The following is a 23569-nucleotide window of genomic DNA, read 5'->3' as shown; positions in this document are numbered from 1 at the left end:
TGTCGTTTTATATATGCTGGTGGTCAAAAACACCACAGATTAGGCAAAGAGATAGCAATCAGGGTCTGCGTTTCTATTCCCAGGTTACTGCTTGGCAAACCTGTATTCTTGAAGTACCAAAATAAAAAATGGGCATATTCCTGAGAAAAGCCCAATATCCACCAACATCAGCTAGACAGGACTGATAATAGTTTGGTATCTTGCAAGATAGAAGTCAGTTAGCAAGAATGCTCAATGTCAGCTTTTATACTCTGTAGCATTAACTATTTCAAGGGGAAATAAAAAAAAATCAACAGCACACGTACCAAGGTTTAGACTCAAAATCTCCATATTGTCCTTCATAAGGGAGGTGAAGATGAAATAATACCTATTTTCTTTTAAAAATAACAAAAGTAAAAATTAAGTGTAATGAAAGCACATCAAGAAACAAACTGTACAATTTCTGAACTGCACTGTTTATTTTGCTGCTTGAAACCTAAGTGACAGTATGCCACTATAATTATGGGGTTTCTTCTAAACCTTTACTACACTGCAGATACAGAAATATACGGACACATTTTTGGAGAATTGACATTTTGCAAAATGCAGCAAACATTTCAATTTATACATGAGAAAAGGAAGTGTTCAAAAGGGTATGCATTTCAAGTTATTGCAGGTTATTTCTGTGAGAGAATTTCTGCAGGTAAAACATGTTTAAATTTAACCAACAGTAACGTGTCAGTGTATTTAAAATCATGACAAAAATCTTCTCTCTGGTCATTAATTGCCCTTTGACAAATTACTAGGATGTTGTATGTTTAGGGCAAGATGTCAATACAGCATAAATCCCGTGGCATTTTGGTTTTCTTCTGGAGATTAAAGCTGTTTTTTTCTTGGGATAAATGCAGCAGCAAAACACAAACCAGCTGATCAAATAAGCACTTCTGCCATAACTCCAATAATTTCAGGGCACACCAACCGACAGTAGTTTTGCCATTCCCAGTTCTTTTAAGGTTTACATCACTGCACTGTTGCCTTAAGTACGTTTGTAAAAGCTTGTTTTCTGTTAGGCCAGCTTGCTGACTACAGCCTGGTTGAGAGAATTTAGTTGGTTGGTCCATTTATCTAACGCAGTATACCGTGCACCACCTCTCTTCTGATGATCCAGTTCTAGGAGCTGGTTGACTTGATCAATTCGGCCATGTATAGTGCTAGAAGTAAATAAATAAATAACTATAAATCACTAATGCACATGGACGTAGGAGCTAACAATAAATCAGAGGTAAAATAAGAGGTCTTATACAAGAGAGACACAAAGCCCATTTCAGAATTCAGCACTTTTATAATCTATTGTCCTGGGTAGTACTGCCTATTTAGTTATCATCATGATTGGAAACCAAATGAACTAATTCATTGGGCAATGCACATTTTATCTGCCTAGCTATTACCTACATATGAAGTCTAAAGCAATACGAGGTAGACTGTTCTTGAAAGTCAAGGAATCATGAAAAAATGGAGATTTATGCAAAAAGAAATTAAAATATAAACCCACGTATGGATTATATTTTCCTAGTATATATAACAAGTTACCCTCCAAATAAAAAGATTTTACAAATTGTAGCAAGTTTTTCCAGTCAAGGAGAGCAGACTACTAATTTGTCAACTTGAAAATGTACTCAAAAATATAGAGGGGTATAAGCAGCAGTTACTAAGAATAATAATTTTCATAATTCCATAATAATTCTAGTAATTTATTAAATAATTCAAAATTAAAGTAAAAACATGCCACTCAATCTCTCTGTATAATTTTCTGGGCTCACGTCTTACAAATGTACTTTACTGCTCATAAGCCAAGCAAATCCAAACAAAGTCAACATCACCTTTTAGTTCTAGAATCAACCAGTATTGTCACAAAGAACAAAAATATTTTGTTGCTTCTTGTATACTTTGTTTTAAAGTAATCAAAGATCAGTAATTAAGAATAAAGTACATACTTATCCAATATGCACTGCACAAGCAAGCTTTCCACATCAGCTACATCTATGTTTAACTCCTAAAAGAAAAAGAAAACTCATTATGCTCCTACTCTGTTTTGCAACATTAAATCCTTCCAATCTTTATTTTCATATACAGAATTTGGTTTGATTTCTGTTTCTTACTGTTCAAAAGTATCAATTCAATCATGATCTATCAAGCAAAAGAATGTATGGCCAATGATCAAGAGATCAGTAAGCTCTCAGAAAAGGCTGAAGAGGCTAAAGCACAATTTTTGGGAGCTCCAGAAATTAGTTCCTCTGCTGACTTGTTGAAGAAAAAAACCCCCCAAAAAACCCCAAAAACCAAAAACCCAAAAAAATAAAATAAGACAATATTTATCAGAAAAGAATGAGTCTCTACTCAAAACTATTTAGAGGGCTAATTGCATTTTCTGACTCAAGCGAGTTCGACAAATGTTAAGGCTAGCTTAAAAAAAAAAAAAAGCAGCATACAGAGTTGTAGATAGAATTTAAACATAAAAATAGGCATCTTTAATACTTAATGATATATTTTGGAATGCTGTGAATTTTTGCAAGAAAAATTAGACTCATAGGAGATGGAAACAGTCATTTATTGTCACTGGTTTTTAATTTTGTTCTTTCCAGATTAGGGAATGAAATCAGTGATTCTAGTCCAATAGTTGGTTTGTTCTATTACCACAGTTTTGTAACTTGTACAACACAGACATCTGAAGATATCTTTTGAACAAAAGGAATTAAAATCTGGATTTTTATATTCATAAAATTTACATTCATAATTACATTTTGAATTATACAAATTTCACTTTTTATATTTCTCTTCAGAAAAGTGTTTTTCTACACCAAAAAAAATATGGTAATTGAATATTTTAGAAATATATTATGGTATATATTATAAAAAGCATTGGGACAACACTTGAAATTTACATTTTCGCACTGCAAAGCTGCCAGGAGTGCATCAGCACTACTTTATGGTTTAGATTATATTTTAGATGTTCTATTTCTGGAAGCACTGTATTTATTTAAGAGCTTTTATTCACAATTAATCATTTACTTAAGCAAATGCAAGGCTCCACCGACACATACCTTAGAAATAAAAGGAATATGTATTCTTGTGTAAGGCTTAATTAATTTTATAAGCACTTGTGTTCTGATGTTTCGCAAAAGCTCTGCAAGAGAAGAAAAAATAAATACTGTAAAAACAACAGTATTGAAATAAAGGTGCAATACAGCTCCATATTGAAAGATATCCTAAATACCATGATCTTTTAAGGTAGTAATTCAGTGAGGTGGGGAAACACAGCAAAACAAAGGACCCTTTTTTTCCAGGGATCCAAGCAAATATGGAATTCTGAAGATGGAGAGATAAGAGTTGAAAACTGTTTAAACATGGAGCAATGTATTCCCTGGTAAAAAATTAAATTATTCAAACTAACTGGATAAATCATACAATTATTGCATGGTATGTTTGCCCCTCTAATTTATGGCTAGAATGCTTGCCTTGTACAAAAGTGAAAAGGGGTATTCTTAAGGAAGCTTAAGTCTGCGTGCATTTAACTTCATGGAGAATATTCACATTTTAAGTTAAAAGATGAGGGCCTAATGGTATAATTATGATGAGGAACTGAAGTAGTATAAAACAGAGTCTGCACAAAGTGGCTGGTTTTGCTTAGATAAGGTAGTGCAGCCATTGTTTTAGAAATTTTTACATTGTTAAAGAAAATTTGGATAAAATGAAAGCATAAATTACAATTGTAAATTAACAGAAAAAGAGCTAGATCCATTTTTACCAAACTGGTTACACAAGGACTGTTTATATAATGAAAAATAATACTGAAGACTAGATTATGCATCTCAATAAAACTAAGGAGATCAAAAAAAATGAGGCAAGGTATGTAAACATTATAACCATGAACACATATTCTGTATCACTACAGAGTGAAAAAGATGAGAATGTCTTTGTTTCCCCCTGGATATCACCAGCAGACTATTATCGTAAGAGGTGAAACTCAAATTCTCCTCAATCCTTTGATTCAACTGTCCTTGTTCTCTTGCCTTCCAGTTCTGTCATACTTTCTTCCTTAAGCATCCATCTCTCTAATCTTAGAGAGTCTCCCCCTACAAGACTTTAAAGCTTACCAGTAGTCGACATGTAACAGCAGTAGAGGGATTATATTTAGTTTCCCCTGCTGTTTGCCATGTTCTCTTTTACAAACAAGAAGTGTAAGAAAACCAGGTCTCTGGATTTAACTCTTTTTTTCATGTAACTATCCAGCTAAATGATCTTGGAATGCCACAGTAAGCCCTACTCTTGACGAAAACAGTAGCTATCTGAAAAACTGGACACTATATTCAAGTGAAGAGACATAAATACTTAGATATGTGACAAATGCACGGGGTAACTTTATTTTATCATGTTAATAGAATGGAACGGCATGTGTTACTGTGTTCCCCCGTTTTATTAAGTGTTGGTACTATAAATCCAAACATCGTTTTCAACATATACATTCAAATTATGTATCTTGTTATGTATTTTATTACTACACATTTATTAAGGCAACCTTCATTACATTGTATACATATTTTGTCTTTAATCTAAAGCAGAAAATTAACCTTATAAACTAGCAAATACCTAACTGTTGGGATTGACACAAACAACCTTTACAAGTAAGGGTTGCCCTCATTTAATCCTTCTAATGGGAAAAAAAACCCACCCCACACTCAAAATATTCTGTGCCTAACACCACCGTAAATATTATCTTAGAATATCCACTCTTGCTAGAACGTTCTCCATCGTTCCTGCAATTCTTTGCAGTCATTCTACATGCCTGGATGCATGTTGGCCTTGTCCAACTTCTAAAGAACTTGGAAACAGTAAAGGAATAATTCACAAGTATTTACAAAGAACTCTTAATTCTGCCAAGAAGAAAAAAAACATGGGGAAATTAAAAAAAAAAGGCAGCTTACCAAGTAGTGAAAACAGAAAGGATTAAAATAGCCTGCACAAATACCTTCAATGTGCTCCCTTATGAAGGGATCGTCCATGATGTTGCTGTGATTTGTTTTTAGAATCTTCTCAAATTCAGTGATGTCGTTATTCTGATAGGCACTTCAGAACAAAAAAAGACTCTGAATTATTATTTTTAAAAGTTAAACAGACTCATAAGACTGTGCTCTACATCTTCTAAAAGAACTGTATTAAGAGTTGGTAGCAAATAATTATATTCAGAACCTTTATAAGGAAAAACTATTTCAAGATGAGATGCAACAGAAATGACCTTTCTCCTATTTCAATTTTAGTAGCATTTACAAAAGTTTAGTATGAACATTTAGTTATTCCACAAGTGCACTCTAGTTTCCAAACTTTTGTACTTTAAGAAGTTATTTAAAAAAGCCTAGGCCCTAAAAATAGACAATTTTGAAAAGTATCATTACTTGAATTTTCGCTTCATGAAGCCATACTTTATGGAAGAAGTAAGAGCTAAAAAGAGTCTAGAGGGCTGTTGCTGCTTCTGGAATGTCCATCTTAAACTGAATTCTAAAAATACTGGAAGATGGAAGAAATCCTGACTTCCGGGATTAACCATCCATTAATTCTGGCATAATATTACTTCTTAGATTCAGATTTATAGCTTATTTTTAGTCTATGTATCATTTAACTAGTGAATCTTGTTATGTGAGAAAGGATTACAAAAAAAAGGTGGGTTTAGACACCTATTGTTCAGTAGTGGCATCACAGCATCATTTAAAGGTAAGAGCTGTAACCACTGAAACAAGACCTTTTTCTTGTAATACAATGGTTTTACAATTCAAATTATCATATTTTCTTACAGGAACAGTCAGCTGTAACAGAGACTATCTATGAACTAATCAAAGTTACACAGTAATTTAGTTATATTAAGCCACAGGCTATCAATATTTACTTTGAAAAACATAGTGTTCAATACATGCTTTCAACTTCTGTTTAATACTAACATCAAACATTTCAAAAACAACATCTATTTTTCCTTCATAGTCTCTATACATTTTCAAATTGGTTTTGAACTGGTCAAAAAAAGTCATCCTTTATTATCAGTAAAATGGGCAATGAAAAGACCTGTTAAATTTAAGGTGGAACTTGAATTTATAAAATGGAGTTACATGAGTGGAATGGACTGTATCACATGAAACCGGTAAATTTTACTTCATAATTAAAAGGAATTTCAGTTAAGTATATTTTATTCTTTATTCCAGAAGTCTCTTTTTATCATATGTAAAACATTCAAGTTCCCAATGTAGAGTACAATATGAATTAAAACCATAATTGCAATCTTTGAAATTGATTTTATCGTCTGCATTTTTCTTATCTACACTGCTTTAATTGCATTATTAATTTTAAAAAATCCGTTATACTCAAATGTCGAGATAAAAGATATAAATTAGGACTATGAATAAAATCAGATTGGGTAAGGCCATCTGGAGTTCCTTCTGCCTCAAATTCACATGAAACTATGACAGTGAAGTAGAAAAGACATGTCTAAAGTGGAATTATTGGAAATAAGTCACTGCCAAATCATTTATTCATCATTATGTCAATAATGAATGAACACCCTCACTTTCAGAAATGATTTGTATGCATACAATGGTAGAGCACCATAGCAGTATCAGAGCAAGGTTTGTTCCAACATGAGATCAACTGTGTATTTCAAAATGTCAGCAGGCTTTACTTCTTACATAATGAAAAGGTGGGAAAATTTTCCTACGCATTGTTCATTTTTTTTACTTGATAAAGCAAAGGCAGGACAGAGTGGATGGAACAGGTTAGCTTCAAAGCACAGTATACAAAACCCGCCTCAGTTCAATTTATTTTGCCTGATGATCTTAATACACTAAAAGTTCTCACATCACAGTTGCCTCTAAGAGGTAATGAAGCCTTCTGCTGATTTTCACCTAAGTTTGAAGGATAGGGGAGATCGCTTGAGAGTTCAGTTTCGTATTCCTAAATTGTGAAACCCCTTTAGTAATCATGACATATCCATGCATCCAATTACTCTATTGGCTTTGGTATACGATATCAATCATCTCAGCTTCTCATCTATGATCAGCCAAACCCTAAAGACCCGTTGCAGTACAAGATGGGACAACTTTATTTAAGGGAAGAAATAAGGTTTTTGCCACTGCATAAGAAATTCAGCATAGTAGAAGATAACAGCATGTTTCTGTATCCCTAGCTCGTATAGTAAAGATACTTTGGTTTGTCATAGTAAATAAAAGTTTCTTAAGACAAACAGTCTGTAAATATTAGCCCGATATTTATGAAATAACTGTGTTAGCTGTGCAGAGAAAAGCCATGTCTAAAAATGTTCCATTTCTGGACACTAAGTATTTTGATATTTTGTTCTCTTCTTCAGAAAAATTAAAATCTTACCTTACTAAATTTGTCATTGCTAGAATCTCTGGATCATTTTTGTATGGTTTAGCCTACACAGAACAGAAAGCACAATACGCATGTTTAGATTTAAACATTTTTCTCCATTTTCATATTTTGGGTAATTCCCCTATCAATTCAGAAAAGGGGGGGGGGGGGGGGAAAGAAAAAGAAAAAAAAAAATACCTCCTGAGAGTCAAATGGATTTATTCCAGATTTCATGAGCATGTTTGCTAAGACCAAGTATTTTAAGCAAGTGGTTCTTCTGGGGCTCCCTGATTCATCATAATTCTTGAATGCTTCAAAAAAATCAGTATGTGCCTTTTCAAACTCTCCTTCTCTTAAGTGCATTTTGCCTCCACACTCTGAAAAGAAAACACAGATGAAGAGAAAAGGAACACTGCGTGCTTGTTGCTGACTACAATAATTGTACTTAGAAGTTCCATGCTATTTCTAAATAGATTACTGAAATATTTTCAGGAGTCTTTTCATTCTCTGAAATTGCTAGGAAAAAAAAGCATTAGGGCCTTCACATACTGCACTGCAATTTGAATAAACCCATTCCAAAGAAGAAAAAACAAAACCCAACCTACACCATAAATCTAAAAGAACAGTAATCCTCACAGCCAATAATTATTTAACCTTATGTTAAAATACTGTAAAACGTGAAATGAATTAATCTCCATTTCAAAGGCAACGGACTTTCTACATTTTTGGAATTTTCACTATCTTTTGAGCAAAACCACACAGAAGAATTGAGAAATACTCAATATCTCCTTTTATTTCCAAAGTACCCACTGCTGCCTGATTGTCTGTGCAAGTGCCTACACCAGAGGAAGAGGGAAGGCACAACAGTATTTTAGAGAAAGTTTTTTAAGACACACAGCATGTTTCCACTACAGTTCATCTTTACAGAGGATAAATAATGTTTTCAAACACATCTTAAAGCCTTTCAGTTCCTGATGAATTTTAGTGAGGTGAGACATCGAGCACAAATTTACAAAAGGGGATTGCAGAAATAGCAGTCCCTTCCCTTCCACTAGCAGTCCTGTCAAGCCTTTGTTTTTATCATTTGCAAATGCCTTTGCATTTATCCTTTGTTGCCTGCCATGGTGTCAAACAGCTGAAAGTCTTCCTCTTGTTATTCTGTTGCTTCCCTCCTACACTCTATGTAGACAACTGTCCTGCCCTTCTGACCAGTGCATCTGGTACTGAGGCACCAGAACAGCGGAGCTGAAGTCCTACAGGAGGCAAAGATTAAATGATGAGACTGTAGCCACTGCATTTGTAGTCCTTTATTCACACATGGTTTGTCTGCCTCTGAATCGACAGGATCCTCTGTCTTTACAGTTGGAACTGGAAAAAACATTAATTATCAGATTTTCATAAAACTAATCTATGCAACAGAAGTTAAATGAAAAATTCAAGATTAACTTGCCTCTGATAACTCCCATGATCAGTGGATGAGGAATGGCTGACTTGATGTGCAATGACTGTTCATATAGTGCTTTAAGTTTTTTGTTATTTTTCTGTGCTGTATACATTTGAATTTCCAAAGCATAGATTTCCAATAGTTGAGTACCCTTTTTTAGGTCATCTTCCCCATCATCAGTCTAGGACAGATTAAGTAATAAATACTGTGAAATTTTAAGAGAACAGCAATTTCAGTTTTATACTAGTAAAAAACTGATTACCAAATACTCTCAGTAATTTCCTGTCAGAAATAAGGATATTCCTAAAACTTTAACATTTTTATATAACTATTAACACAAAACATAATACTCAGAGAACTTATCACAGGCCAAGTTTGAGTATTTTTGTTTAATTAAATGTTTTCCTCAGAACTTTGCCTTTTATTCTTTACCACTTTCCTTAAACCACACTCTCAGTATATAAATGCAGTGACTGACACACATGCGTATGTAGAGATAATACATACAACTCTTCTGCTTCCTATAACAGAACCATTTCCCAGATATCTGTAACCCATTTTCCATGCTGGAGGAAGAAAAGGGGACACAAACAAGCACAGCAGGCTGCATGGCTATTTTTTTTTTTCCCTTCCAGATGGGAAAGTAACAGCTGTACTTTCAATTTTGAGTAAAGCTCACTTGGAATCTTCACTATATTTTAAAATAAATGTCTATGCATTATAGATTATTCATCTGTGCTTCTCATCCTTGCACCTGACTAAAACGAAACTTAATCAGCAGTTGTAAATCATTTTTTTAAAGTCATCTTTAAACAAGGAATAGAACACTTACAATTTTTTGTTCATGTTATCAAACAGGTAACAAATTAAAGCAGGCACAGTACTTCTTCCCTCTGTACTAAAGCTCAGCAACATGCCTCAAAGGCCAACAACAGATGTAAAAACAAAAAATCAGTGTTGTTTACTAAGCTACAGTGATTTAGAATATAAAGGTACCTGGCATGACTGATGCAGCTGACGCAGAATCTTTTGTAACTTTCCATATTCTTCTCGTTCTAAATATAATTTGCCAAGCTGTAATGAAAGAGAAGTTAAAGTGCTAAGGTCTATTAAGATTTCATAATTGTAAGAGTTAGCTGAAGGTTTCACAAACAAAAGCAAAAAATTGTAAGTTATATATTTTACCTTTGTGTTTGTCTTAAACCACAATCTATCATTCTTAGCATCTTTCAGAGCTTCAAGTGTTGTTTCGTAGAATTCCTGAAGCAAATCCATCTGACATAAAAAATCAGAATTCTATAATTGTAAACAGCAAATTTGTACCTGTTAATAAAGTCAATCTGAACAAACTAAAAGTGCATGCTTGAACTTCAAAATAAGAAAGGTACGTGCATCTTACTGAATGTCGGCTTTTAAATTGCAAAGAGGTTCTAAAGTAACAAAACTAAGTACACTTGCTTTTCTTATCTGAAATGGATATAATTAAAAAGTATTCACATTTTAAGATTTGCAACCATCTATCATGCTAGTGAAAAATGAAAGCCACCTTATAGAAGCCCATCTTATATAACCAAGTAATAAAATTCTTATGTTGTGTAACAAAAGGCAAACACAGGCAACATTGCTCCTACTTAAAAGAAGGAAAACAAAAATAATTTACATATCAAAAAGATAATACGATTTACAAAGAGAAATGGTCAAAGGAAAAGATGCTTTCTCCTTTCTATACTATCAGTGCTGTGTGAAAGAAAGCTCTGAGCACATCAAACCATTTCTTTGCATAGAACCCAAAAATACAACATCCAAAATGGAAATCAAAAGTGCTGAGTGTGACCTTCAACAAAGGTTCTCCAGAGAATGCATTGTTTGTGGCCGTTGTTCTTTTGGGGATAACAGATCTGTGGCTATACATCAAATTAAGATTTCTCAATTGTTCTTCCAGGTCTGGCTCCAACTGTATTTAGACCAAACACACTGACCTCTGCCAATGAGGTATAGTCTAAGACAATCCTTTAGACCTAAAGACTAAACCATCATTCAACTGTTAAACTTTCATTTCCTATGAGTGGCAATCAGGAAGGATTGTGATGATGACAGAGGAGTCATCACTAAAGACCAGTGATCCTCCATATGCAGGTGCTACTTCCAGGTAGTCAGTTAGGGGAGCGTTCTACTCTCTGTAAAGCTTCTACAACACCACAAAAGGAAAGGAGCTGGGCTGTGGATCTGTGAACATGCATATAGCTTGCACAGTACACTCAAAGACAGGCAGTATTTAACACCAACACAGCGCTGGTGTTGTCACTTCTAAGTTTTCCAAAGGTTCTCCTCTCCCCCCAAAGTAAAAAAAAGTATTGTTTAATTACAAATTATATTTGAGGAGGCACTTACAGTGTGTAGCTACTAGGCTAAAAAAAAGTATCTACTTATTAGCATAGAAATCCTAGGTAAATATTGCCAAAAAGAAGACAAACTTATGAAAAGTTATCTGTGTTGATAGAATCCATTAAGTGTGGGAAATATATTTTAACATATGACAACAAATTAATACTGCAAATGTTCTCTATTAAGATCAAAAAACCCCAAACCAACAGACTACCATACACAAAAAGTCCACAGTTAAAAATGCAAAAAGGAAGACCACGAACATGAAAGAACTGATGATCTAACCTGCTTGGAAGTAGAGATATAATCAAGAATAGAATTGATGGATTTTTCAGAGTAGTTCCTTGTAACTGCACTCCGTATGTAGGTCAATAGCTGTTTATATCTGTTCATCATTTCAGGAAAGTTAGTCTAAAAGAACAACAAAATTACGTTACAATTTTTAATTATTAAAAGTATTTATCTCGACAAAGAAAACAGTTGGCTATACAACTATTTGGAATGGTTGCATATGTAGCATACAAATTTTTCACTGATTTATTCTGGTGAAGTACACACATACAGAAACATCACCAGTTTCAATGATATGATACCTCAGGATAGCAAGGACTGAGCCTCAAACTTTCAGAGAGTATCAGTTGACTACAACAGCTATTTTGCATCCATTTTGCCTTTGACTTCCAACCACCACATCATTTCCCTGCCACGTCTGCAGTAGCCATTAAAGGCCGCAAAAGACAAGTTCTGGCAGATTTAGTTGTCATAGCCATAAATCAGAATAATAACTTAAGATCTCTGGATCAAATACACATTTATGCCATTTACTCTCAAGTGATAGCTGTAATTCCTACCAATTTAAAGTTTATTTTAATCATCTGTTTCAGAGCTTTGAATCCCCATTCTCCTTTTTCACCTTCGAGCTCCAAAACCTGAAATAGAAGAATTTTTTAAACAGTATTTATAAAAGCTTTATTCAAACTTAAACTGATTTGCATCTTCTTTAAAATGTACATAGCCCATACATGTCTTTTTTCCCCCCCACTTTGTCCCTTACAAAGTAATGCTTCACTCTGTCCTGTTCTTCAATTTTACTCTTCCCTGATATTATTGAGAAAGTTACTGAGGGGTATGTATCTCATTAGTTTTCCCAACTCAGCTGATGTAGGGAGGGTGAATTGTTACTTGAAGATGTTGTTGTTGTTGTTGGTCTAACACCAAACACTAAACTTCATGCCACACCATAAATACATACACACAAAAAAGTTGTAACTACCCCCTGCAAAGCTCACTCAACCCACCCCTTGACTAAATTAGTCAAAAATTCACACTTCTGGATACTGTAGTTTCTTCACATATCAGAAAGGCTTCTAGGCTTTAATGTAACATAGCTAAGGGTATGTTTTGTAAATAAAAATTTTAGAAAGTTTTTTTAAGTCATGTATATAATACTGGTAAACATTATAAATAAGCCAAGAGATGCAAAAATCTATTTTTTCTGTAAAAAGTTGCATCTAACATATTGTTTTCTGGTGGCAGTGTGCAAACATTAAAAATTTAAAACTGACACAAAGGAAAGAAACTCTATGTCACTTAGTATTTATACATTTAAAACTTTGGAATCAGATAGCAAACCAAATATAATACATTACACATAAGACACTGGGGAAAACGCCATTTCATTTTAAAAAATGAATGGATCTGGCTTCTATAGTTGACATATGAAAACACACTTAGGACTGTTTAACTAATTTAGTAAATTCTGAAGATTAAAACTCAGTTCTGCAATAAAATAGAACTATTCTATGTCCCATTTATGCTCCCTAAGAATGATCCTGAAAGGCAGTCAGCCAGGAGTCTAAGCTGTCCAATGATAAACTTAGCACATTAGTAAGTTAAAATATAAACATTACTCTTAAAATTCCAGAAAATAACTCAAATGGTAAGCAAATACTTTAAAATGTGAATTAATATAAAAATGAGAGATAGAATATAAAGTCAGAAAACCTTCTGAAAACTGCTTAACGCCGCTTTGGGATCATCTTCCTTCAAAGCTTTGGAATTGTAGTATTGATTTTCCAGATCCACATTTGGTTCGGAATTGCTGTCCTCAGAATATTCCTACGTTTTAAGAAAAAAAGAAAAAAACAAATAAAAATCAGAGAAAATAGCTAAAGGTTCAGAACATCTAATATTCTGCTGAAAATGGATAAAATATAGCAAAACATATTGCTCAAACTGACACAGAATACTTAATGTATTAACAGAAAATGTTCAGTTTTAGAGCACATTACAGGTATGGACTCTCATGATTTCATCTCTCTCCCATTACTAGGCCAGCCTTACCATCCAACAACACTTGCCTGTCAACAGATTTCTTTCTGCACTAATGAACTCACAGCTTTATCAACTTCGCCTTTATAACAAGTACAGACTGTATTATTAAAATTCTGCCAACTTTGGTGTTTAAGGCCAGATGCCTAATAGCATGTGTCATTCCTGCACTGGGGAGAGAACATGCTGGCCACTAGTTTTCTAAAAGGTGCTCTATTATACGACCTTTGCTATCCACAGAAAAGACTCTGGCTGAGCTGCCACACAAGTAATGGTTCAGCAACAGAGGATATAAAATGCTTCCATGAATCTCTCTCTAATCTGCCTTTTTATGCCATAACGATTCATACTTGTCTAAGGAAATTAAAAAAAAGAATAATGACAATAACACCAGCTGCTTCTGTGCTGAGAAGCAGGAGATGATTGAGAAAATGCTAAAGATACTGCCAAAGAGGGTGGGGTGGGGCATAGGCACAATAATTTAATCAAATAATTACCCATCATGTACACGAGCACCAAACAAATTGAATAATTTACTTCTATGAATTATTCCTTCATAAAAAAAAAAAAAAAGTACTTCAAGGCTTTTTCTGATGAAAAAAACTAATCTTCTTTTGCTGAAGGGCAGTGTTGCACGTATGAATTGCAAAACACTAACAAAACTCTAATAATTTCATTTCAGGTTTACACAAGCCAAAAATATTTCACATCTCTGCATTTTCAAGCCAACTTCTCTCAACAGAGTGCTTAGCTATTAGGAGATAAACTGTTTAACAGAATCTGTTTCAATCTCAAAGTTACTGTCATCAGAATAACCTTCCCTTGTAACAATATGAACAATGCATGGTCAGGTGCCTTCTTTAATTTAGAATTTCTTCTTTTACTGTACTTCATCAGGCACATTTATTCTTTTGTTCATTCATATATTGCTAGTATTAATGGACTCCTTCAAAACCATGAAAAGGAATGAAAAAAAGATGAGGCAAAAGAGAAGTTTTATATTAGCTCTCTTCCCTGCAGTGCAAGCAATCTTTCAAAGTTTAAGTTTTCTGAGGTTCTAATGGAAAAATTAATTATGGGAGCTCACAGTTGGCCCAAATTTTATTAAACTTGGTCCTTGAGACATTTATCCTTCAACCTGCTAATGTTTCTATTTGTTACATGTAGAAAAGTTGCTCACATATGTATTTATTTATACTCACATCAAGTATTTGTATTTAGTGAGAACTGAATGGACTTAAAGGCCTAGAATTCTACAAACCTGTCTTCTGAATTCCCAGACAACTATAAAACTTAATACTGAAGAAAACAGCAAGCATCTTATTTCATTGGGCAGACTTTCATTTTGCTTAGCTTGTTTTCATAAATTCTTTACCCTATTGATCCAACATTGATGGAGCAGCTACAAGAACGTGCACGTGATGTCAACGGCTGTAAGCTTATCAGACACCTTATGAAAATATAGGCTGCCAAAGCTTAAACAACTTAGCATTTAAGATACACATAATCAGCTGATGTCTTGTTTACACTAAACTTGAACAATGGGGAATATTTTTGGCAGAAGTATCTATTTGTAAAGATGAAAGGAAAGCAAACTAAATTAATTCATTTTACAAAGCAATGTGCTGTTAGCCTAAAGCCAGAAACATCTGAATTTTCATCTTAGCTCTGGCAGTGATTCTGGATGCGGATTCATGCAGGAAGCCTTTTTTCAGATCATTTTTCTCAATGCTAAATATCCCATAAAGCTATTTTCATAATAATATTAGTACATAATAAAGAGTAAGTGTTAAGTCTAGAGTTCTTTTTTTTTTTCCTAACAGAAATGCTTTTAAATGCAAAGGTAGTGTTTTATGTTATATTTTATGATATATTTTTCCTTCACTTGATGCCTATTTGCCTCACATTGAATTTAGGATGTTGATACGGACTCAAAGCTCTAAGGGAGATAGGGCTTTCCTACTTCCAGGAAACGTAATGTAAGGTGCTTACTTAAAAAACATATTTAGACTTCATGGCTGTGACGAAAACTTTAAAAACATGAACTAATGGTTTAAAACCATGAACTAATGGAATCTCATGATGATGCCATGAATCTGTAGACAATCAAAAAAAAAAAGATCAGCCACATAGATACTGTATCTTAGTTCAAGCATCAGTGCTAATTATGTCAGTGCTGATCAATTCAGGAGGACCAGCACTCTATCCTTTTTTTGATGCAGAGATGGCTTAGTGCAGTATGATATGAATGTGAGAACATTTGGCTTTTGCCAAAACCAAAAGTAAAGAAGGAGGAAAGGAAAAGTGTGAAGCTGTATCCTCAAAGTTCAAACTAAGAAAAAGATGCATTTCCTTCCCAGTACTGAAAAGTTCTTTTAACAATAAATTCAGATACCAAACACCCAACCTTTCCTCACCCTCATTTTTAACACTCCTGCTTCCTGCCTGAACAACTTCCCCAACTCAATCCTTTCAGGTAGAAAGTTTGTTGTACCAAAATAGAAGTGCACAAAAACTAAACAGAGTATCAGTTTTATAAAAAGGATTTCTACATAACTGTAAAAATCTCTACTGTACCATCTAAACCTAATATTCTGCATACTGAAGAACACCCTTAATAACTTCAAGATATAAAAGCACCTGTGTGATCTACTTTAGCTCCAGCTGATGTAAAAAAAAAAAATAACAGGCCTAAGAGCTTTTTTTATTAATATCTTGGTGATATTTTTTAAATGGACATCAACACTATCAGTACAAATGAAAACAACAGAAGTCCGAGTAAACAGAACTGATCTTTGAAACCAATTTAGTTCTCCCTTGTGAGGATCAAAACAAGTGGTTTTTTTTATTATTACTCATGAAATTAGAAAGCCCTGATACAGCTTTAAAAAATGTAGTTAAAAAAAGTTAAGATATTATTTAAGCATTGTTCCATTGAAAATCTTCACATTCTAAATGTAGTCAGTTATAAACAATCCAATTACATCACATAACTTTTTAGGGGAAGAAAGAGTATCACACTCGCTCAACTGTAATGGAGATAAAACCTCTGATGTAGCTTACTCTGCCTGGAACATAGTTCGTTCAAATAATTTTAATAAAAGTTAAATTAGTACCAAGTAACCAATTTAATTTAAAATTCTTTATTACATTACGTATTAAGTTTTCACAAAATTCATTTCATCTAGTAAACAGCTTTAAAACATTAAGCCTCAGCTTCTAAAATGAACACACGCAGAAGACAATTCACCCCAGTCGGCTTTAATCGTCCTTTTTAGGCCATGGATCCATCTGCAGTTTCTCCAGCAGCAAAGGCAAATTAAGAGCATCCAGTGCCGCCCGACCCTCCCTGTTCATTCCTGGTCCTAGTACCCCCTTTCCCCTTCACTGCAGCAATTCAACGTTTTATGCTGTATGAGTCCTTGATGATCCTGCTTGGGTTGAGAGAACAGGCCCACCGGTGCTTACAAAGACACAGTCCTGAGCCTGGTGAGCTATGGCAGAGGAGCAGGGACCAGGAAGGGTAAGAAAACCAGCGCTGGTTTCAGAAAACTGCAGCAGAAGCCTTAGTCAATGTGGTCTCGAGAGGTTATATAGAGCTCCTGAAGCATAGCACCTCTCCTCACAGAGTAAGGTACATGAACTTGGAGACTGTAACACTGTATCAGTGACATTTAACAGAAGATTTGTGGTATTCTAGCAGATCAGAGTGGCACATTAACCAGATAAAGTTAAACATGTACAAAACCAAAGGTATAAGCATTTTGTGAAAACTGCTGTTGTTTAGCTACTAATTTTGTTGTCTCCTCTCTTGTCTGAAGCAGCTCCCTAACCTCTACATTGAAAGTGGAGCAGTAATCTAAAATTTTGCTTCTCTGTATATCACTCACTGGCTGTATAGGGACCAAACTCCTGCTTTGCAAACCTTTTTTAAAAAAAGGGAAAGTAGCTATACAGAGGATAACTTTCTAGACAAAGGACCCAATACAAAGACTTCTATTTCTGTAGAAATGTATCCTTCAAGGACACTGTTAACAATACTTATTACTGTCAATTTTCAATTGCTGGTAATTTTACCAAATTTCAACCATTGGGCTGACTCAAACCATTCTTCTTTTATGAAGTGCAATTGTTTCTGAGAATAAGTCTGGTACAAATTTGATTTTACTTCAGTTAACTTTGTTTCATAACCATGACATTTAGGGGGTCTGCTAACTCTAGGATTTGGAGTGAAGACCTGGTATTTTGCAAGAGCACTAGTTATGTGGGTTGGAGGGGGGCAGTTTGTTTTGTGTTTTTAAAAAAAAACAAAACAAACCAAACACAGAATGCCTAAAAGAGGCCAACTGAAAAAAAAAAAAAAAGTAACTCTTCAACATGTTAATATAACAGCTTGGCAACTAAATTCCTTCAACACTTAATCTACAGTGAATATACACTATTTTCCCACAGCTCATATGCAGTGGCTGCAAGGGACCAAGGGAACACCATCCCGGCGCTCAGTACCGCCTGCTCTGCCGTTTGCTCTTCCTGGACCACTGGCCCCCAGGCACCAGGACAAAAAGTTAACAGTTTCTACGTGCATTTGCCACTGGTATCCAGGCACATGAATATAAAGAAAGCAATCAGACTGGAATGCAAAAGAGTAAGGAGGAAAAGAACAGAAACAAACCATGAGAGTAAAAACAAGTGTGAACTGTGTAAGAAGTCTGCAAGCACTCAACCATGCGCTGGGAGGCCTGGTTTTCTTTTCCATGTTCCAGGTCTCTCTGCTTTTCTTCTCCTACTCGCTAACTCTGCAAGTCATCTACTGCCTGCTGGCTCACACCGGAGCTGACACCAGGAGTAAGAAGTCAGTGAAGCCGGCGATTTGCAATGGGGTCAGTACAGTTCCATGGAAAGAGAGTGCTCTGACTTTGTTTTATTTTTTTTTAAGCAGAAGTTGGAAGGTGCACAGAAATGAGTCAGGAGACTGCAGAAAGAAAAAACTGATATTATGACGCGTAAAGAGTATTGAAAAGAAGCACCTTTTTTTTTCCCTACCTCTATCACACAGCTCTCCTATAGTTATGTGCATTCTTTTCTAAAAGTCCAGGTTTTAGCATAACTTAGACCTAATTTACATCTGTTTAACACCCAACTGCGTATCAGCTCCTGGGGAGCTCTGTTCTGAACAGAGTGCTAAATAACTCTCTCTCAAAAAAACCCCAAAACAAACCAAAAAAACAACCAACCAAACAAAAAACAACAGAACTTATTGAACAGAACTTGTCGATGTTCAAATGGAAAGAATTTACTGATTAATTGTTCTCATGCTTTTTGCCTCAATACTTCCTTCTGAGATATTACAGTAATGAGTGAAATAAGCCCCAAATATATTAATTCTGTGTTTAAACATGAGTCCGAAAAGAATGCATAAACTACAGTATCAGGACACATGCTGAGCCCATGTAAAATACAAAACAGTAATTAATTCAGAGCAGAGTATATACTATGTCCTCTCTTAAGCTCACCATTTTTCTTAAAAAATCGTGTACTAATGTAATTAAACATAACAAAGAAACGGAAGAGGGTAAAGTGGATCTGCTCGATTTGGTATTTCCCTACCTCTGAATGCTTGTTTTTGCAGCATTATCACTTTCTTGTTTGCAATATATATATATATTTTTCAAAATTATGGCAATACTGAGAAAGAGGTGACAGTATCTGCATGAAATTTCAACTGTATCTATTTAAAATGCATCAATATAAGGTATGCAAATTTCCCTGTCTACAGATAAGATTGCTTATCAAGTTGGGTAACATATATAAATCCCTTTTGAAATGGAGTATGTTCCTCCCTGTTGGAAAGAAAGAGTGAACCAATTCACGTTTACTAAGCTGCCATTCTGATAGCTTGAAATAAAAAGTAAGACTGCCTATTTCCTAATATCAACACAGCCTGAAAAGGGAAATCCGCAGTAATCTGAAGGCATGCTCCCCATATTTGAGCCCTGTCAGTCCTCACAAACCTGTAGCCATCTCACCAGGATGCACACTGCTGGCTGTTCATTGGAATTGTATGCAGGTCTTCTACTGAAGTCACTGAAATAATACAACTCCTTAACATAAAAAGACAAGTTGCTGAGCAAACAGGTTTGTCTGTCCTTCCCCCAGATTGATTTTAGAGTTGAATTTCAGAACACAATAGACATCTCATAAAGAACACCACAGAGAAATTTCTTATTTATTTAAAACAAACAAACAAACAACATCAAGTAGATGTAGTGCAACAACTGTCAATGGTGCTGTCATTGTGCCTGGAAGAATCAATTTCTGGAGAAAGGCTGAGTTTAGTCTCAAAGTCAAATCTAAACATAGCTTTCTGTCTGAGACTGAAAATGAAAATGGAATTTACGATGGTTCTTCCCTCCTCCACTCTCAAGCTGAAACTAGTGAAAAAGAACCTGGACTGAAATCATATAGGCACCTAATAGCACCAAACTAGAAATTATAAGTGAGTGGTTTTCATAATGACCAGTAAACATTATTCTGTTCATTGAAGCATAAAGTGGAATAATCCATGTTATAATCAAGGCTGTCACTGTACATTACTAGCAAATTGTGAATCTAGGTCCATCCACCCACAAATACAAATGGAATTTTTTACCTGATATCAAGACCTCCATCCAACAGATAAAGTTAACTTTTATAGGAGTGGCTGAGGTAATTTACATGCAAAACCTTGACCAATGAAAAACTAAGCGGAAACAGTCAGGTGGGTAGTCTTCATCTGTTTAACAGTGTAGTAATTACTCTAATTATACAAAAATCCATGATGAAGCTGGGAATGAGCTGGGCCTTCAGGATATCGGTTCACATTTCAGTTCAAGTGTGAAACATTTGCATACTTAAGGAAATTTAACTGACTGGTTCTACATAATCAGCAGGCCAAGAGCACATTTAAAGAGGAAAGGCCATAATCACTTCTAATAAAAGCTGACAAAATGAAAACTTTTTGGGGAGTTGAGAAACGACATCTTCTTTTCACTACTATTTTTATGCTAGTAGCTACCCTGGGAGACCTGAATCTAGTTTCACCATACTGTATTTTGACGAAATAGCTATTTCTTCTTTCGTTAACTTTCTGTAATTACTGCCTCTCCTCCTATTCCTTAAAAAAAAAACCCACCACACATTCACCAACACTCATGTGCTTTTATTTTCAATTCTGTACTTAGATATCTGAGTATTTTGTCCTGTACTCATTTTTTTGTTTCAAACCCTTCTGCAGCAGCCTTTACACTGAACTTGAGAACCATGCATCCCCTTATAGTCTTCTCTTAATTTAACTAGATTTATATCAACATGAAAGGAAGAAATCAGGCCCTGTCTTCAGGGCCCTTAACTATTTTTCCAAACAATTTTGTGTAACACTGCAATTACAGTCTCAAGCATATCTCAAAACAACATCCAATCATGGTTTGTTAGTCCAAGAATGCTTGAACTAGTCTAGCCGGAATATTTTTATTCTCAAATTCTGGTTGGGTTTTCTTCCCATCAGTTACAAATCCAAATTAAATTTTAAAAATCTGTTTTATTTAAAGATGCAGCCAGCTTAAGTATTATTTGATGCTTTACATGGGGTTACATATCAAAAAGAAAAAATTAACATGCTCCTAATTATTGCAAGCAGTGTTTTTAAATTTTTGGAAAGGTCTGGGCTAGTGGTAATTAATTACGATGAAAAATTCACAGGAAAAGTAACTACAGTCAGGGGCTGAAATCTGCCACAAGCAAGAAGTTTCAGGAAGGTTTTTCCAATGAGGAAGAAAGTACTTCAGAAAAAAAGAAACACAGGAAAAAACATTAGACCAGCAATTATTCTTGGTGATAGCTGACATAACGCATCGTGATCTTAAAGCTACACTCTTACCCAAATTTATATGTAGACAGCTGAATTTAAAGATTGAAAAATACAATTCCAGTGGTTTCTCTATGTGTCCAGTTCTCATGTTATGGATACTCAACATGAATTCTGCTGTGTTTAGTATTCCTTTGCTTGTATCACATGGTAAAATAGTATTTTAAATCAGGACACATATTTCAGTGTTAATGAAAATGAATGGACATTGATTTTGGAACAAACTGGACCAACAAAATATTTTTAATAGTCTCAGTGTATTTCCTTCAGAAACCTTGTTTCTGAAAGTTTGTGAATTCATTCATGGACTTAAGTGGAACACTAACAGTTCCTGGAATACTGACACAAGTAGCTCATAAGGTTAAGTCGACAAACAAAAACTCTTATGTGAATTTAAAAAACTCAAAACCAAACCTAGATGCTTTTATTCTATATCCAATGTCATCCAGCCATTCTGAGCAGCCTGTAACAAAAACTGCCCAGAAGCTATTTCAAATAAAATCAGACAAGTCTTTTAAATGAATTCATATGTAGCAATGATTATCAAATAATTTGTTAGAAAGCCAATCTTCCAGAAGCAATTGTCTGGGGTTTTTCAGTGAAATTGCAGTACTGTAAATACAGGTTTAGCTGAAATGAACAAAATACAGACTCTCAAGCAAGCCTCAACCATACACATCTTTTTTAAAAAACGTCTCTGTTCTAAAAACCTATGCAAAGTGCAGAAAAGCAAAACACCAACTAACCAAACTTCAAACTTATCAGATAATGATAACAGAATTACAACTAATCAGACAGCACAGAAAACATTTTTTGCTTCAAATGTGCCAGTTATTTGGCTTACTAACCTACCCCAAAGATGGCTTTACTCATGGTAAAAGTTCTTTTTTTTTTACTAATTTATAGGAGACTTATTACATCGAAACAATCCCATTATATTCCCAATTTCCCCCCAATAAATTGGTCTGTTGCTAACTGCAAGCAGCATTTTTTTAACTGTAAAAGCTTAGGAAAAAACCTGATGTCAAAATGTAACTAGATACAACACGAAAAACCCCAAACCCTGCAATTAAAATAAAATTTTTAAAGGAAGGGCAAAAAGCTCACTAAGACTATACAAAGTTTAAAAAAGAGTACACCCTTGGGGTGTTGCCTCAGAAACCGGCTGTGGGGCCGTTTCTCCTCACTCCCCTTTCTCTTCCCCCCACTTTTCCCTCACTCTGACTCTCACGCAAACACATGAAGACATCGACCCCCACGGAGCTCTCGCAGCCGCGGGCGGGCAGCAGGGCAGACAACTTTATGACTTGACTTCGTGCCCGACACTTCGGCCAGAGGCAGGAGGAGGGAGGGAGGCAGCGCGCCCGAGCCCTCCCCTCACCCTGACCCCTGTGGGAGACAAACAGGGGCCCAGGCTCGCTGGGCCCGAGGGGGCCAGCCCGGGGCCTAGCGAACTTCCCGGGGCCGAAGTTGGCCTGTTTTTCGGCGGAGAGGTGGCGGGGCCTGCTCCGAAAGCACCACCCGCCCCTCGCAGCCGCTGCCCCCACCCCTCCTCCCCGGGAGGGAAACTCATCCTGTCAGTGCTCCCTCACGGGGCAGCCCCCGGTGGGGCTGCGGCGGCGGGCGGCGGGCGCGCCCCGCCAGCACCGGCCCGAAGCGGCGCCGCTCCCGCCAGACCCCTCGCCGCACCGCGCCGCTGACCCCACCACCGCCCCCCCCCCCCCGCCTCCCCGCGCCCTACCAGGTCGTAGTCCTCTTCATCATCGCACATGAAATCATCCTCCATGTCAGACATCTTGGCCGGAGGACGGGCGGGGGGAGGGGAAGGGGGCTGGCAGAGGGAGGAGGCAGCGGGGACGGCCCCTTCTCCCACAACCCCGCGCGGCGCTGCCCAATGTGGCTCCGCTGCGCCCGGAACCCGCTGCCGCCCGCCCCCGGCCCGGGGCACACGGAGCCCAATCCGCGCTGCACCACCGCCGGCTTCCTCTCCCTGCTAGCGACCGGCCCCTAGCAACCGCGGGCGGGGGCGGGCTGCGGCACCGCCTCGGCTCCCGGCCACGGAGGGGGCTTCCGCGGCGGCGCTGCGCCTCGGCGGGGCCCGGCCCCGGCTCTGCCGC

General features: G+C 36.2%; 1 protein-coding gene across 2 annotated transcripts; it reads right to left on the bottom strand.

The window, feature by feature from the left end:
- Positions 1–434: 434 nt before the first annotated feature.
- COPS2 (COP9 signalosome subunit 2) lies at positions 435–23368 on the bottom strand. Of its 2 annotated transcripts, none has more exons than XM_074836871.1 (13): positions 23194–23368; positions 13223–13336; positions 12070–12147; positions 11504–11629; positions 10019–10129; positions 9830–9907; positions 8840–9014; positions 7588–7766; positions 7402–7454; positions 5006–5103; positions 3081–3163; positions 1974–2032; positions 435–1190 (listed from the first exon to the last, which is right to left on the bottom strand). In XM_074836871.1, exons 1-13 carry the CDS (start codon positions 23245–23247, stop codon positions 1046–1048), a joined length of 1353 nt encoding a protein of 450 aa, XP_074692972.1. In that variant the 5' UTR covers positions 23248–23368; the 3' UTR covers positions 435–1045. The 2 variants fall into 2 exon arrangements, with proteins under 2 accessions (XP_074692972.1, XP_074692973.1); XM_074836872.1 differs by having other exon boundaries at positions 10019–10108; positions 23194–23365.
- Positions 23369–23569: the final 201 nt, after the last annotated feature.

The sequence above is a fragment of the Strix aluco genome, chromosome 12 (assembly GCF_031877795.1).
Source record: "Strix aluco isolate bStrAlu1 chromosome 12, bStrAlu1.hap1, whole genome shotgun sequence".
NCBI lineage: Eukaryota > Metazoa > Chordata > Aves > Strigiformes > Strigidae > Strix > Strix aluco.
The sequence above is the reverse complement of the archived record's forward strand: the minus strand, read 5'-3'. Positions and strand labels throughout refer to the sequence as shown.